Here is a 17029-nt window from a genome sequence, read left to right as displayed (position 1 = left end):
CAAAATTTCTGAACTTTCTGTGAAACATCTTTATTACAGGGTAAATAATCTGTATGCTGCGCGTTTGAAGAAGTGGGTCTATCAGAATAATACTCTGCATGCTTCACTGTATTGAAAATATAACCGTCTTACAGAGTGAAAGTTGTTGTGCTGCATCTGTATTCAGATGACCTGCAGATGCTCATCCAGATTAATGTCGGTGGAATGTGTAATATTGTGAATGTATAATATAATATTGTACAACACTATTTTTAATCTTTTAAATGGTGTTAATCTTGGTGAAGCACGTACCCAATAATTAGCTGATAAGTTGTACTTTGCTCAGACAGTGTTTTCTCAGACCTAGCAACTCAGACTAGTGTTCTGTTTTAACTCATACATAGATGGTTAGAACATGAAAGTAGTGCCCTTGACTGGGAGAGGAGTGACGCCAGCATGGCTGTAAAGTCTCAGTGATATTCTTCCAACGTCAGCGCTACACGGTTTCTCAGCTTGATGACCGGATCAATATGCAGCCCATACTCCAGCGTCTCAGGTCTATGGAATCTCGAACGCTGTGTACAGAATGGCGCAGGATTCATTCGTGAACCGGCATTAATGAAAAACAAGCCAATAAATAAATAAAGCACGGGGTCATTACATTCCAAATATGAATGTGCCCCATTCATTCTCATAGCAACCACTATTAGTCATCGCTGACTGTGGGCTGTGAAGTGGGATGTGGATGAGCCATTCAGTTCAGAATAGTTTCTACTAATGAAGACTATGATAATATGTGATGGTTTTTTTTACAACTATACTCTTTTCTAATGAAGAATATAGTCATAATATTTATTCTGTGAATCTATGGAGCTAGATGAGAACATTAAAATGCAAACACGAGAAATTCACCTTTCAGTTATCACGCTGGAAGCAACCGTACAGAAAACCTCTGCATATTTTATTTTTAGTTAAGAAGCGACAGTTTTAAAGGTTTGTAAGCTGGGTTCCATGTCACGGGAAGCAGGAGACAGTGACTCAGTGAGTCTTGCCAAAACGGAGACAGTCACATGAAAAGTTATTTTAAATACTGTCCTAGGAAAATCCACACCTGAAACAGTGTGACAGATCTGGAAGATGTAGAGATGTCTGAAATGTGCAGTCAGGGGTAGGCAGGTTGGGAAGGGGTGTGTACTGAAAGTAATTCCATGTCCCTCCCTGGGGGGTGAGCAGCTCCGGGATGCCCCCTTTTCTGAGGTCAGTAATCTGGGAAGAGAGGCCCTGGTCTCGCTGGAGCAGAAGAAGTACCAGGAAGAGCACAAGGGTTACTGTGGCCGCACAGTGCAGGTACACTCATCTATTCACCACGAGACTATTCACCCTCAGTAATGAAGGTAGAACTCATATTCTCCACATATCTATTCACCCTCAGTAATGAAGGTAGAACTCATATCCTGCACATGTCTATTGACCCTCAGTAATGCAGGAATGACCTTTATATTTTCCACAAGTCTATATAATCATATTCATTGTAATGCTATCCCTTTTTTATATTTGCTTGTTTTTGGAAAATCAATAATTTGTTAACAAAAAAATGAATGAACTCAAGATTTATATGATCTGAAAGCTTGACTATTAATATGCATTGATGCAATAAGAAAATTAGGACAGATCAACAACCAGCAGACAGAAACCCTCAAGAAGCTGCCCACCCTGCCCTCTGCTGCAGTACCATGGGCAAAAGCATCTCAGAGAGAGGAGAGAGAGACACAGAGAGACAGAGAGAGAGAGAGAGAGAGAGAGAGAAAGAGGTGACCTGCCGTCTCTCTTTTCTACAGGAGCTTCAGGGACTGCGGCAGCAGGACCAGGCCTGGGCACAGGAGAGGACCCTGCTGCAGCAGGACCTGCGTCTCTTCAAGCACAGCACCTTCCTCTTCTACGTCAAGCTCAGGTGGCTCCTTAGGCGCTGGAGGCAGGGCTGCAGGGCGGACGAAGGCGAGGAGGACAACTTCCCAGAGGTGAGGAGAGCTAGCCGTGCGGGTCCCAGAGCTCCACTGGTGCTGCTGGTACTCAACCAGAATGATACTGTTTTTTTTTTGTTCATTGTTGTCATTTAGGTGGATTGCCTTAGAGATGGCACTTTTACAACCTTTGAGTTTGAGATTACGGCTCTCAAGTTTTCAATCTGGATTTCACAGTATAGCTTATTTCGTAGAATATCACTAGTGTGTTCATTTATTATCGTTTGTTTAAAGAAAGTACAGTACGTAACTGAGAACTTATGAAAACTTTGAATAGTAGCCAGCTTGCACGCACGCCATACTCTTGTGGTTTGTGATTTTGTGCAAGCATTTGAGTTTTCAGAACCTTATAGTTTGGTTCCATGTCTTCTGTGAGTCAAACCAAGAGTGTAAAGCAAGTGTTACTGTCTGTTTTCAGTATGAGAAGCTGGACAGTATGTCAGAGCTGGGTGGTCTGATCGAGCAGGTGGAGGAAGAGGGCGAGGACAGACTCTGCTTCCTGTATGGCGCGGGAGACTGCCCTGATCAGGGGCCCCTTCTTCAGAGCCCAGAGCTGTTCCAGCATCAAAGACAGGTACTGTGTGTGGGATGCACCTGACAACCAATAGCACAGACTCACAGAGGATCGGCAGTATCCCATCATGCACTTGCAAAGGGCAGTGGATAACTGGCATTCAATTACTGAATGCAACGCCATTCAGGATTACTTCAAATGAGTAAATAGGGACAACACAGTAAGACAAGCGTGGCTAAATGGACAGAATACATTTCCATTGAAACATGGCTGAATGATTTTGATCCAAAGGTCACAAACAGCCGTTCTCACCTGCTTTAGCTTTTTATAAGGATGCAAACGCATCTATGAAATAGAAGGTCTTTATATGAAAGAATAACGAGTGTGTTTTAAAGAGGAGCTCATAAGTCACCCATTCAGGTGACAGCCAATCCAGTTTCACTTAATGAATGTTGTCCCCTTTCTAAATTGTAATACCTGGTGTACCTAGGCCCAGCAAAAAGGCTAGAAACAGCTACAGCAAAACCTGGAATTTGAAAGAACCGGTGAACTTGCAGTCCATTATGTCTGATATCTGTTCAGTTATGTGACTAATGGACCAATAAAAAAGAAAGTAATTAACCAAGACACAATTATGCCTTCACTTTCTAAGCTGGCTTCTATAAATAAAAGTGTCACCTTAGTTCTGTTTCATTCCAATTTTTTCTTGTTGGAAAAACACTGAGAAAATAATCTCCAAAAATGGTGAAACTGAATAATTAACTCCACATCAAACACATTGTACTTTGCTCTATTGTCATTTTTGTGCAAAAACACAGATTGATTCTTCAGTAGCATGGAAAAACCTCAGTATTAAAACCAGTCAACCAAAACATTGATTGTATTTGCTGTGTAATAAAAGACAATAATGAAGTCCAGCCTATCTGTTCATTACAAGTTTCCTTAAGCGTTTTCATCCATGTCGTGTGACTGGCACCCGTTGTAGTCTTTAGTAAAGCAGGTACCTGGAGCATGCGCAGTAGTTTGGAGCTATATCTCTGCCCTCGCTACAGGTAGCGTGTTGGCTGAGAGCTCATTTTAGTCTGGAGAACAGCTACTGTTCTAGCAATACTAACAGTGACTCTTCATTTTGTTGTGGAATTCCCTTTTAATTAAATGAAGTTATGCATTTAAGTAATGGAATCTCATATTTGGTAGAAGGAGAAAGAGAAAAGGAGGCTAGATTTCGACATTCATATAAAACTGTTCCAGTAAAGCAGCAGTAGCCTGGCTTTGGTGCCGACAGCTCTTTGGTAGATGTACAAGGACAGCACTCTATACATAACCTCTGTGGCTGCTGCCAGCCAGCACACAGTGTACAGTTTCAGCAGAGCACAGACTGCGGGAGTGCCTGAGTGCTCTTCAGAGGAAAGGGGAAATATGAGCCTGTCACCGTCAGCACGGAATGATACGCAGTCTGACTCACTTCCGTGTTCCGTGAGTCCTGTGCGCTTGAACTGCCTTGCTATTACAATGGCATGGACAGTGGTTTAAAATAAACCTGCCATTTGCAAATTCTGTGAACCCAGAAAATAAAGAGAAAATTGTTTCATATAGTTCAGACAGTCAGTTCCGCAGGCAGTGTTCTGTGAATCAGTGGGGATACTCAGTGCTCTAAATGAAGGAGTATCACTATAATAAAAAGATTAGCCCTCTGCAGTGAGGAGACCAGTGGGCTCATTTTGAATATTGTATTTCAGTAATACTTTTTGGATGTACAGACAAATTGCAGCACTGTGCAAAAGGGAAAGACAATGTTCTAAGGTGAAGATGTTTTAAATTGTATTCCAGGCATCAGATTAGTTCTGATGCCATTGTTTCAACTCAAAGCATGAATCATTCAGCTCGACATAAGCCGGGGGGGGGGGGGAGTATTTTATGTTCATCTTAAATCCACATCTCAGTAGACTTGTCATTACCTTGTGTTAACCTGCTGTTCATTGTCAGAGCGCAAAATGTATTACAAAGTGCAAGTTGCAGTTTTAAGTTCTATTGTCGGTTTGTTTTACATTTGCAGGAAGCATCAGGATAACTGGTGCATGCGAGTCAGAAGGGAGCTTTAAGTGAGACAGCAGTGTAGCTGGCCTGGGTAGGACTCAGAGGCTCTGAGAGGGAGATATCTGGGAAGCGCAGCCTGGTTTCATTTAGGACCGCGGGTAACTGAACCCTAAAAACGTGTTCGTGGTCCTGTCCAGGTGAGCGAGAGCCGACGAGTGCTGCACGCACTGCGGATCCTGCTGGAGGAGTTCCGCCTGGAGCTTCGGGACGAGGAGCAGCGGCGCAGCCAGCTGCAGCAGGCCTACGCCAATGAGAAGGCCTCCTGGGAGGTGAAGTGGGCGGAGATGAAATGCCACTCAGAGCAGGTATGGTCTCACTGCTGTACGGGGGTGGGGCTACCTGACACCCATTGGGTTGGAGCTAGGCAACCTGAGCAGAAGCTTTGTGAAATAAATTTTTTATTTTTTTATTTACCCTATTTTATGAAGCATATCGGGCACTGTAGCATTTCCTGTTTGGTTTGATTTATCTGTTGTGCATGGCATGACCAGTCAACAGCTGTTCTTTTGTGCTGTCTCCTCCAATAAGATGACTAATAAGAGAAAAATATAAGGCAAAGCCAGAAAACCACCCTAAATGAAGCCCTGATTAATCTTGGTCCACTCAGCCGAGCCGAGTGGACTAGGATGACATTGGCACCCACAAGACATCCACTTGGAAGATCAGATATATTTTATATTGATCTGCTGTATATTTAAACAGGTGACACTCATTTATTAACAGCTAACATTGTCAGAAGAAATTGCCCTTTCCGTCTTCACAGGTGCAAAATACTGCTTTAAAATAACTAATGAAATGTTTCTTCTGTTGTTTCATATTATTTCCGTTTCAGTCTGTGTAGGTCAAAAGGGTGGCCAATGTATACATATGTGAGCTTCTGTTACTTATATAATCGCTCAACAGTTTATAAAAGCTGCCAGTAACAGATTGATTAAATCTCATTGCATAACTTCAAGGTAGCACGCAGCCTGCTGTACATCTGTGAAACCGAAAGGCTCAAAATAATGGAATCCTGACCCTGCTGGTGCTGGAAGTCTCGTGGGGCAATGTATGAGTGCTGTTGCATAACCCCACAAAGGATAGTTTAATTCGGACATAACAAAATTGGGGAAGGAAGACTCAAATCAAATCAAATGAATTGCACTAAAATCATGCTATAAGACAGAAATGATGTGATATATTGTATATATCGTGATTTATTGTAATTTATTTGTTTGTTTATTATGTTGTAGCTTCACCAGAGCCCCTCTCTCCTTAGTGTGGGGTTTTGCAAATATTTTCTGCTATTTAATTTTAATTTTTGCTACCGTTGCTAGGAAGTTATGCTGTGCCTATACCACAAATAATTAGTGTTTTTTTTTTACTCTGGACTTGAACAGCTGGAGCCAGGAAGGGACCTGAAGTTGGAGGACCTGGGAGAGGCATTCGATCAGGAGCGGGAGGAGCACAGGCGACTCCTGGCCGAGAACCACAGCGCCACCATGGACCTGCGCTGGAAACTGCAGCACAGCGAAAAGAGGTGGGGCCGGGAGAAGATGGAGCTGCTGGAGCGCTTCGACCGCGAGAGGCAGGACTGGGACTGGCAGATGAGAGAGCTCCATCACAAGATGGAGAAGGTATGGATGCCATCTCAGAGGATTTCACAGTGAGCCCTGTTACTGTGCCAAAGGGCCATTACATAACCTCACATTACAGTTACTTAGCAAACGCTCTTCTCCAGTGCAGCTTATAAAAGTGGAGAACATCCATGTTAGTTTTGGGAGTACAAAAGTGTGATATTACCAATAAGGCACAGAAGGCGCATTTTAAAATCAAAATGGGTGTGTGTGTGTTTGTTAGCCAACACAAACAACAATTAGTATTGTGCAAAAAGTAAATGCGACTACACAATCTTTACAGGGCTGTGCCTGTAACATTTATTTTTATTAAAGGAAACAGAAAGGAGAATTGAAGAAGGACAGGGAAACTGTGGTGCTGTTTTCGGTCAGCTCTGGAGGCTGTAGATCAGGAACGTGATCACATTCTGGATGACACAGAGAGGGTGAAGAGTTTACATCCCAATATTCATGAGTTTGGCATTGCACCCTGAGTGCCTCAAAAAAAACCTCAAAAAGTGAATGTTAGAGGCAGTTTTCATGTTGCCCTAGATAAGGGAAAGTGAATAATGTTCAGAAAGTCACCTCAAAGTCATTTTATAACCCAAATAAAAAAACTTCTGTTGTGCAAATCCCTGGACGCCAGGAGAGTGCGGTTTTATTTATTTTCGGTAAAAAAGGAAAATGCTGCTTGTAAAACTGTGCTTCCCTTATGATATTGAATTAAAAGGTAAAACCACTATGTAAACCGGGGCTAGTATTTACTAAGAGTGTCTTGTGGTACATTGGCTGGCTAAAAAGAATTGAATTAGTGGTTATAACAGATTCTTTTTGGAATACGTGTATATTGAATTTGGATTCTGAGATTTCTCCTTCTCTTCAAGAGGAAATAAGTTCACAGACAAGCCATTATTAAAAGAAAAGTTGTTTTTCCTTACCTGTACGTAAAGTAGGTATCCATGTTGAAAATAGTTTCATTTTAATAATGGCAGAAGCAAAAACTCAATGTCATGTTTTGTTTTTGAGCATACTATCGGGATGTTTGAAATGCATCTCCGCTGTTTTTCAGCTGCAGAGAGAGGGGGCAGGTCGGTGTTCTGTAGAGCTGATGGAGGAAGACCACAGGGCATTGTCCCCCCAGAGGAGCCCCCATTCTCCCGAGCCCCCCAGGTCCCCCCGCGCTGCCGCCTCCTCCCCGGTCCACTCCCAGTCAGATTCGGAAGCCCCCACGGACAGCCGGGCCGAGGTGGTGAGGCTGAAGGGTAGCGAGGCCTTCCGTCCCACCGAGAACCTGTTCCTGGATGCCCTGTCCCTGGACGCCTTGAGTGACAGCGAGGTGCCCCCTCCGTCCCGTCTGGAGAGTGAGAAGAGGTTCCCGTGCCTAAATGAGGTAACACTGTAGAGCCCTTTGAGGGATTTTAATGAAAATGTGTCTCCAAGCAGAAGATCTATTGCGCAGCTTGATAGGACCGCTAATGAATATGTGAAGAATGTATTTACAGGATGTGCCTGCTATCATAAAATGCATTTTGAACACGTAAATCCCAACTTATGAAATGTTAAACATGCTATGTCAACATTTAAAATAATTTTATAATGAGGACTTCACACTTGTTGACATGTATGTTGATATCACAAATTCACAAAGTGCGTGTGTGATTCCATAAGTGACAGTTTATAACTTATGCTTCTCAAAAAGTATTCTCTTTTACTGACGGCTGTACTAATAATTATGTTTTATCAAGTGTTGAGTGTTGAGTGATGATTATTCTTCACTCTCAGGCTCTGAATGAAATATCAGACCAAAAAGGCCTGTCATCATATCCTAATGAAGAGATTCGCAGTGGAAGCCTCCTCAGGTATGAATATGAATGACACGATAGGCATCTACACTTCAGTTTCAGCTTTTGAATCACCCTGGTTACTTGGATACTGAAAAACAATATGTTGTAGCAGAAAATAGATAGAAGCTGGTCAGTGGTCATTTTTTTCAATGCATTGTCTGAAGTGGATGTTATTCGCTGGTTATTCATAGCATTAGCCTCTGCTGGAGTATGTTTGCTGATGCTGTAGTGATTGTTCAGACAGTGGAGTAAATTGTACTGCATAATTAAGGTATTGTTCTTGCCACAGACTCTACCGAAATTACATTGTACAAGGGGGAATGTAAATAACAGAAATGTGATTTGCCAGTACAAGCAACTTGGGCTCATGGGGAAAGTGTGAGGTTCTCTTAATTTTTTTGCTTGCTAGATGTGACATGGTGGGTTGTTATGCTTCTGTAATTATTGATTTAGTTGTTTTTTTTTTTTTTTTCTTCCTGTGGGTTTTTTTATATAAACTACTCATTTGGAAGGGAATACGGATACAAGAGGTCCCAGTACGCTGTTGAATAATCTGCTTAATCTGTTTAAAGTGCTTTACTGGAAAATTCTAATAAACCTTACCAATTAATATCATTCTAGGAAGAGATAAGGAATATAGTTGTGTGTGCTAAATTACTGAATGTAATTACTATGCGAGTTAAAATTACATTCGGTATAATGTGGATTGATGAGGAGGTATATGTTAAATTAAATTTTACATATTATTCATTACTTCATATTTATGATTCTGTTCAGTATTTCACATACATTTTCTCATTGACAAATTAAGCAATTGTTTCATCTATTTGATATCTAAATTTAATCCATTTTGTACCGCCCAGGGCAAAATCGGTGTGCTCCATGAGTGAGTTTCAGCGTCTGATGGACAGTTCTCCATACCTCCCCGAGAAAAACAGTCAAGGGTCCAGCGGGAGGGAGGAGGTGACTCCACCCCTGTCACCAGATGACCTGAAGTACATCGAGGAGTTTAACAGCAAGCGCTGGGACTTCCCCAGTGCACCGGGCCCTAACGGGACCCCAGAACCTCCTATGGAGGCTTGGGCAGAGGACAGGAGAGTGGAGCCGACTTCAGAAGCATTCCAGCCAGCATCATGGTACCTCACCACAAGCGCCACCCTCACCACCAACACGTTCAGCAGCCCGGAGCACTGCCTGAAACAGTCCCCAAGGAACAACGTGGGGCCGGACCGCTGTGGGGTCAAGGTCTTCCACAGCCCCGTGCGTGGCTGCAAGATGGAGAGCGAGGAGAGGCCCGCGGTGGGCCCCGAGCTGGTTTTCACGGTGACCAAAGCGAAAGGCGGCAATACCAAAGGAGAGGTGGAAGAGGTGTTCAGGGGGTGGCCTTGTGAACTCCCGAAACACCACAAGGAGCTGCTGGAGAGCGGACTCCACCCCGCCGAGCACCCCGTATGCCCCACAATGGGGTTCCCCTCGTCCCTCCACGAGCTCCAGCTGCCGAAGAACCTGAGCGACGACATGAAAGAGGTGGCCTTCTCGGTGAGGAACGCCATCCGCTCCAGCCCGGCCGAGCGCCACTTCAAGGACACCGCCTGTCAGACCAACGGCTTCACCACCAGAGGGACACAGACCACTCAGACCATCAGCGTGGGCCTTCAGACTGAAGCCCTTCGAAACCTCACCAGCAGCCCTCACAAGTGCTTAACCCCCAAGGGTGCCTCCACGCCCATCTCCTCTCCATCCCGCAACTTCAGGAAGTTGCCCTTCTCACCCGTCGTACAGAGCAAATTTGAGCGCCAGTGCTGCTCTCCCAAGTACGGCTCCCCCAAGGTCCAGCGGAAGGTCCCCACCAAGGTGGACCAGGTAACCAGCAAGGCAGTCGCCCCGACGACACCGCAGAAGGGCCACAGTGAATCGGCTTGGGCCCGGTCCACCACCACGCGGGACAGCCCAGTCCACACCACCATCAATGACGGGCTTTCCAGCCTCTTCAACATCATCGACCACACACCGCTGGCCTACGATCCCTTGCCGAAGTTCAGCAAGTCCCCCAACCGGTCCCATCCTGCGGAGCCAAGGCCCATCGAAACCAGGTCGTCTGGCCTGAGCGTGGTCCAGGACTGTCTAAAGAATGTTGGGGGCAGGTCCCCTAGTCCTGTTCAGTTGATTGTCGAGACTCAGGGGGAGAAAACCCCAGAGGGTGTGACCGTAAGACAGGACCTGTCAGCTCCTCCAGGCTATAACCTTGCTGAAAATGCTGCCAGGATACTGAATAAAAGACTGCTAGAGCAGACCTTCAGGGATGATAAAAGGCTGCCCTCGGCCAACCAAACCAGCTTCGGCAAGGATGGAAGACCATGTGACGGGGAGAAGTCACTGCAGGGATCCATTGAGGTAGATAACCGTAGAAAATCTTTCACATAATAATATGCAGTTACGAGACAGGCGTTGAAAAATTAATCGCACCTTCTGATTTTTCCCTTATTATGATACGTTCCAAAACTGTTCATAGTTTCATAATTAAATATAATAAACACTAGCATTGATACAATATTTTAAAATATCACAGTATAAACCTTAATGTATAATCTTACATCAGTTTAGTTTTTTATTCAGTAAGCTTAAAAATCTAATGGTAAAGTATTACTTTTGGTAGTAGATAATAGTCAAGAAATAAATGTAGCTTCATGAGTTTACTTGGAATAAGAGGAAAACTACTAGGAATCATTATTGCCTCTGTTGGCCAGGGGGTTATTTTACCAACTTCCTGCCACGCGTAATAAAACATAATGACAGTGCCATCATTCATTGAGAAGCTGCAGCAAGGCAGCCCTTCCTAAATGAAATTGTCACGTTTCACTACCTCAGTGGGAAAGCATGGACAGATGCAGTGGTAACGTGCAATCTTCCAGTCTCGTCTAGAATGGTCTCAGAGGGGACATTGCTTAATGAAACCAGTGCTTTTAATGCTTACACTGGAAATAACTTGCCAGTGTCAAAAGGGAAGAGCCATTTTCTGGGAGTAACACCATCATTTTTCAAAAGTAGTCCCAGAGCATAAAATGCAACATATTATTGGCCAGGTATTTGTGACTGGGACATATTTTACTGCTCATGTAATTGGATATATCTTGTAGTTTGTGGACGGCTGTAGTTATGGTATTGCATTGTACAGAATGTCTGGCATTTCCCACTGCATGGAGACGGGCATGTATCACAAGCCCTCAAACACTGTTCCTCTTGCAGGTTCCACAGGGACAATCCACCTAACTGAGGCTGGTTCTTACCATCCTCTATAAGGGTAATACAATGATAACTGCACCCTTGGGTGGGGGCTGCAACATTGGTTTTCTCGGTAGCTTGTTCCACTGTCCTCCAGGTCTCAAGTTATTTCTTTTTCCACATCTGTGATAAATGGCTTTACTCTTATTCTCTTTCTTCCTCTCTGCCCTGTCGGGACCTCTCTCTTATGTACGATCTTATCCAGAACCACACTGTCTTACTAACCGCTCCCTGGGGACTCTAACCCTGCTTGTCCCGCTGCTGTAAGTCCTCAAACCTTCTTGAACGCACTCTGGGTCCACAATGAGCAAGAATTCACACCACATGCAAACTCACACCAGGATAAGAGACAGAAAAAGCAGTGGTCACATTCCTACATGTGCTGTGTGTTTGTGTGCATGGGCAGTTTCTTGGCGTGCGCTAAAACACTCTCTCAGCAACTTGTGTAAGAGCTTATTGACCCACAGAGTCATTCTGGCTTGCAAGTGTTTGGCTGTAGATGAACTAAAGGATATTTCCTTGATTAAAGTAACAGTGGTAGGGTCAGTTCACTCGCTGAAGTTATGTTAACATCAACCCCATTAATTAATGTAAGCTATGAATCAAAATTCACCATCCTAGTGGTAACATGAACTTTTTTCAATTTGTCAATTTCCTTCTGCTATGTCATATGGAATGTGGTGTAACTGGATGGGAATTCATTTCGGTCATTTGAAGAACTAGTTAACCTCATACCTGTAGGCCTATATTCTGTTAAATAAAAAAATAAATAACTAATTCTCAGTGACTTTAATGACTCTTTTGGTCATAGTTCTCAAATTCTTCCTAGCATGCAGGGAAATGAAAGAGCAGCAGAATTACAGCAAAGTAACTTTTCATCGGTAGGTTTGTCCTCGAAATTGAAATAATGACTTTCTCAGCATATGCTTGGGGGAGACACAGTTTCCTGCATCTAGGGGTGGTGGGCCTTGAAGTCTGGACTCAGTCAAGGCCTGACTCTCCGCTGGACGCCTTTGTAATTCCAATAGGTTGCTGTCAGACTGTTGTTTGAGGGTGCTGTGTGATTGTGTCTTCCATTGTTCCCATTTCCCCCAGTGCCCTCACGACCGTAACACTAACTCCCCTCCATTGTCATTCTTCAGGAAAGCTGAAGACAGCAATAACACTTGCTTCAGTTTTGTCACATGTTATGTTGTTTTTTAATGACTGCTGGTGTTAAAAATGAACTAACTGTTGATGTGGCACATCCTTTAGTGTGGCTGTGTGTTGCCGGTGCAGTGACATAGTAACGGCAACATTTTTCATTTGTTGTGTTTTGTATGCAGTGTTTTTTTTTCACAAATTGCTTGTTAGTAAATATGAGTACACAGTGTAAATCACTAAATTTAGTTTCATTCATTTCACAAGCTTGGGATTGGCTGTAGTGGTGACAGTGGTTTGATTGATAGTTATAATTACATACATAATTAGTATAATAGACTCAAAAATGTTAAAGCAAATTGTATTGTTAGTTTACTGTTTACACAACCTGAGGTGTTTAGCCCTTGTTTGTATATAACCATGTATAAAATGTGAATGCACTATTTTATGTTACGCATATAACATTACTGTCACTCTGTTTCTTTAAATATGTTTTATTTAAATTCATGACAATGACTAACAGACTAACAATTTTCCACACTTTTAAGCATTTTTATTCTTGTGAACTCCTAGATGCACAATTAATGGAACATAGAGATGGACTTGCTGTAACTTGTGTATGCAACTATCCAAAACTAAAAACTAAAAACTGCAAACTCTCATGGAACTCTTAAGTCTAAAATTGTAAATGTTCTTGCATAAAGTGAAGGCTTTGCCAAATAATATAGCCATTGTATGGTGAAACCTTGACTATAGCATTAGCCAGCTATGACCACTGGACAAAGTTGACTTCATACCATGAGGAAGCATGGGTTTAATTAAGCCAGGTTTCTCAGAGTTACTGCTCCATTAGCTCCTCCCAATGATAAACCAGGAAGATAGAAAAAGATACCAAACATTGGAAAAATAGATACTGCACATGAAATACTAATTGTAAAGAAAGGTATTGTACTAAGAATAGAAGGAATAAGTACATAGGAAATCAAGTAATTTGGAACAAAAGTATTTCTTGAAATTTTGAACAAAGTGCCCACAGGCTAGCAGTCATCATCAGTGAGAGGTTTGCCTCTCTTCCAATGACTCCCAGCACTTCCATAGTGCAGTATGGGTAGAAACTGGCTTGTGGGCAGGTGTACACTCACTTTAGCTGCAGTTGTCCTTTTGCAAGTCCAGTTTTGACTGAAGTAACTCAAGGCACAATTGGTGGCTCAAAATTGGGAGGAGGGGTGGAGGTCATTTAAAAAACACTCAATTGGAGGAAAAGGTTTCATGAAATTATAGAAGCATTATGTGTATATGTGTATGCAAAATGGATCAGTGTTGGATCAGTTGTTATGGTGGTTTTCTTTCTTCTTTGTGGTACTGGTCAATCTCTCCATGGCTATTTCAGACCTGCTTCCATTCGAAAAAGACTAAATAATGGAGAAATTAGGTTTTGTTTTATGCCTCCTTGCTTTCTGTTACCATCAGCCTGCTTATGTCTGTAAAGATTGTACTCATTGTACATTATTAATTTTATATTAAATCAACATTTATTTGATAAATGTAATAATAATTCTGGTCATTTAATTATAGGACATCAGTTTGTATTTTGTTCAGATATTGATGTTTCAACTGTTAGAGATTTTATGTATTAGTATTTGCATATTTTATGTGAGTTGAGTGTGGACTGCAATATCCATAAAAGGATTTTGTGTTTTTAATAATATTGTGTTTTTTCTTTGAAAGGAACTGCCACGCTCTCCTGTTGTTCCACCACTGGAGTCCTGCTTTCTGAGACCTGCCCGACCAGCCAATCAGCGGCCACCGTCCCGTTGGGCCGCCTACTCCCCTTCCTCCTCACCAAACTGGTCCAAATCCGAGAGGAGGTTCTGTTTCCCGCCAGTGCAATTCTGTCTGTCTCTACCACAGACTGAAGCCCTTGGCCAAGACAACACTCTGGTGTGAAGCTCCCTCACCATCACTATCCAGCCTCACCTTTGTAGCCTCACCTTCACCCATGTCTCAGAATCTGTGGTGCAGAGGTGAACTAGGAACTGGACGTATGAGCGTGACATAATGTCCTGGGTGAACATTTTAAATTTAAAGTACACTAACTGGCAAATCTGACATATGCTGTGTCACAAAAAATACAAATCTAAGAAACGTGCCTGTTAAAAACCTGAGTTCTTGACTGTAAAAATATGTGTGTGTGTGTATGTGTGTATGTGTCTGTTTTCACATGCATATGTATATATATTTATTTTTTATGGGTTAATCAGAGGTTTTTTTCTGGTCTAAAAAGTAACTGTAGTACATCACTTAATTTGTCTCAGGTGTCTTCTGGACTGCATTAAATAGTTTGTCCTTTTATATTTTAATTTTGGTAATCATTTGCACTTTACTTTTCCCAGAAATTAATTCTTTGTCTTACCTTTAAACTTTCACCATTTATATTCTTACCTTATGAAGCTTAAGCTGAAAAACAAAAAGAATTTAATGAATGGAATTTTGAATTAAAAAAACTGCTTCATATTGATTGGAGCAGGTAAACATGATGTCATAAATTTGCTGGTGCATTCACTTTAATGAATGTTCAGTTCTCTGACAGATGTGTCAGATTTTTTCAGAACTGAGAGGGAAACTGAATGATGCACAGCGGCATACAGTCGTATGCATCTCTGTGATATATTGATCTGCATGCCTTTTAGACCATAGCACTTTAGTGCATGTATTTACAAGCTGCGATAATTTATCATGACTCATTATGTGAGCCCTTGACTACACTGTAAAAATAAAATGTTGTGTGTAATCACGTACTGTAATTTTGTCGTAAACCCAATTTGACTCATTGAAATTTAAATGTAAATAACTGTATCTTTAAAAATTCTGTTTACAGTTGTTATGGCTGAAGCAGAAAACTCAAAAGGATGAATGGAAAAATATGTTTCAAGCAGAATGATCTGTGTAAGATTAGGACTGGCTATAATGATTATATGGAAATAAACTGAAAATGCATTTACAGTGGCCGTCCTGCTTATATTCTGTCATATTGTGTTTACCAATGAAATGCAGTATATTTAATTTTACAAAAGATTTTAAGATGGGATATAGAATAGGGAGGGAATGGGAACATTCAGTATAAATTACAAAGAAGATTGAGCTTCAAATGTTCTCAAAAAACAAGGTAGCACATCCAACAAGTAATTTTACAAAAAGCTTATTTGTTTTAAAGTAGTACCTGAATGCCTAATAAATAAGATGTACAATGTAAGTAATGGGGTGTTTGTTCAGTTTTATTTGTTGATGTGCTACCTTGTTTTTTTATGTTTCACATTTGTTAATGTTCAGTATTGCAATAACATTTTGTTGGTGCTGTACATGGTCATGCATTGACAGTATGAATGCGCAGTGTTTTTTCCATAATGTGATCTTACACTTTCTCACTGAAAATAATAGCACCATTACAAATACTCAAGATGTAATTCACAGAATCCCTCAATACACACAGATATATCAAAGTTCTGCTACTGTTCCTACTGTCTTGGAGCCTAACAATATATTTATCAAACACAGATGCATTATGTCTGATTATGCAAAGCTTCTGTGCCTTGCTGTAAGGAGGAATCTGTACACTTCATACATTTATACAGTATATGATAAGGCCTCACACAAAATTATTTGTATGTTTAGCCATTCATTTAAACAGCTGGATTTTTTTCATCATACTGGTGTGTGTATGTTACTATTTTCATTATCGCCGAGACCACAAAGAAAACTACACAAAACAAAAAAAGAACCCTAGACCAACATGCTCTCTCTCAAGAGGTGAATAAAGCCGGTATCTATAAAGGGAAACTAAGAGGAAAATAATCTACTAGGAGTGGAAAGCTGGTCTTCTCTTTTACAGTATAAGCATTTAGCAGATCTTATCCCAGGTGGCTTACTCAACATTTTCATTGTGTCTAATTATACAGCTGGATAAAGCAATGCAGGTTATGTACCTTGCTGAAGGGTACAACAGCCGTGTGCTAGTAGGGAATTGAACCTGCAACCTTTAGGATACAAGACCAACTCCTTACCCATTATACTACACTGCCTTTTATTCCATGAGCTCCCAGGCCACCTGAATCCTCAAGATCAGCTGTGTAATCTGGAGACATTTTTAGGCAATCATGCTGTACAATAAGTCTTTATGATATTTTGAAAGAGTCCTCTATTTGACTACAACTGGGAAGTCCTTTGATTCAAACAGACAATTGTAAATAGTGCTTATAGCAGGTTTAATAGATTTTAAGGTAATTAATTGTGTTCAAGATGGTTTACATACATTTCTTCTCACAAGCCTGATTTTTGACATAGTGTTTTAGTTCCTTTTTGTATTCCCTAACATTTAAATGATTGTGTTACCACAAATACCACAAATGAACTGCTAATCCATTGTGCTCTGCAGTTATGGGTTCGAATCCCATCCTCATCAAAGGTATCTATGTACAGCTTTGCTGCTCTGAGCCACTTAAGTGTTCTCTCCTTTCAGACATCAAAACAATTACTGGAGCTTTCTATTATTGGCCAGAA

The 17029-nt window shown here is 41.7% G+C and overlaps 1 protein-coding gene across 4 annotated transcripts in view; it reads left to right on the top strand.

The window, feature by feature from the left end:
* Nucleotides 1-15475, top strand: part of LOC135252729 (microtubule cross-linking factor 1-like) — a 49667-nt gene extending 34192 nt beyond the window's left edge. For 2 of the 4 annotated variants that reach the window (XM_064331166.1, XM_064331165.1), the window contains 9 exons: nucleotides 1213-1326; nucleotides 1818-1997; nucleotides 2419-2574; nucleotides 4749-4916; nucleotides 5991-6227; nucleotides 7276-7596; nucleotides 7989-8065; nucleotides 8914-10444; nucleotides 14201-15475. In XM_064331166.1, the coding sequence (XP_064187236.1) occupies nucleotides 1213-1326; nucleotides 1818-1997; nucleotides 2419-2574; nucleotides 4749-4916; nucleotides 5991-6227; nucleotides 7276-7596; nucleotides 7989-8065; nucleotides 8914-10444; nucleotides 14201-14419 (3003 nt within the window). In that variant the 3' untranslated portion in view covers nucleotides 14420-15475. Of the gene's footprint in view, nucleotides 1-1212; nucleotides 1327-1817; nucleotides 1998-2418; nucleotides 2575-4748; nucleotides 4917-5990; nucleotides 6228-7275; nucleotides 7597-7988; nucleotides 8066-8913; nucleotides 10445-11296; nucleotides 11352-11537; nucleotides 11596-14200 lie in introns of all 4 variants that reach the window. The other 2 variants (XM_064331168.1, XM_064331167.1) reach the window with 2 other exon arrangements.
* Nucleotides 15476-17029: the final 1554 nt, after the last annotated feature.

Source organism: Anguilla rostrata, chromosome 4, assembly GCF_018555375.3.
Source record: "Anguilla rostrata isolate EN2019 chromosome 4, ASM1855537v3, whole genome shotgun sequence".
Taxonomy (NCBI): Eukaryota; Metazoa; Chordata; class Actinopteri; order Anguilliformes; family Anguillidae; genus Anguilla; species Anguilla rostrata.
This window is presented reverse-complemented; position numbering and strand designations above follow the sequence as displayed.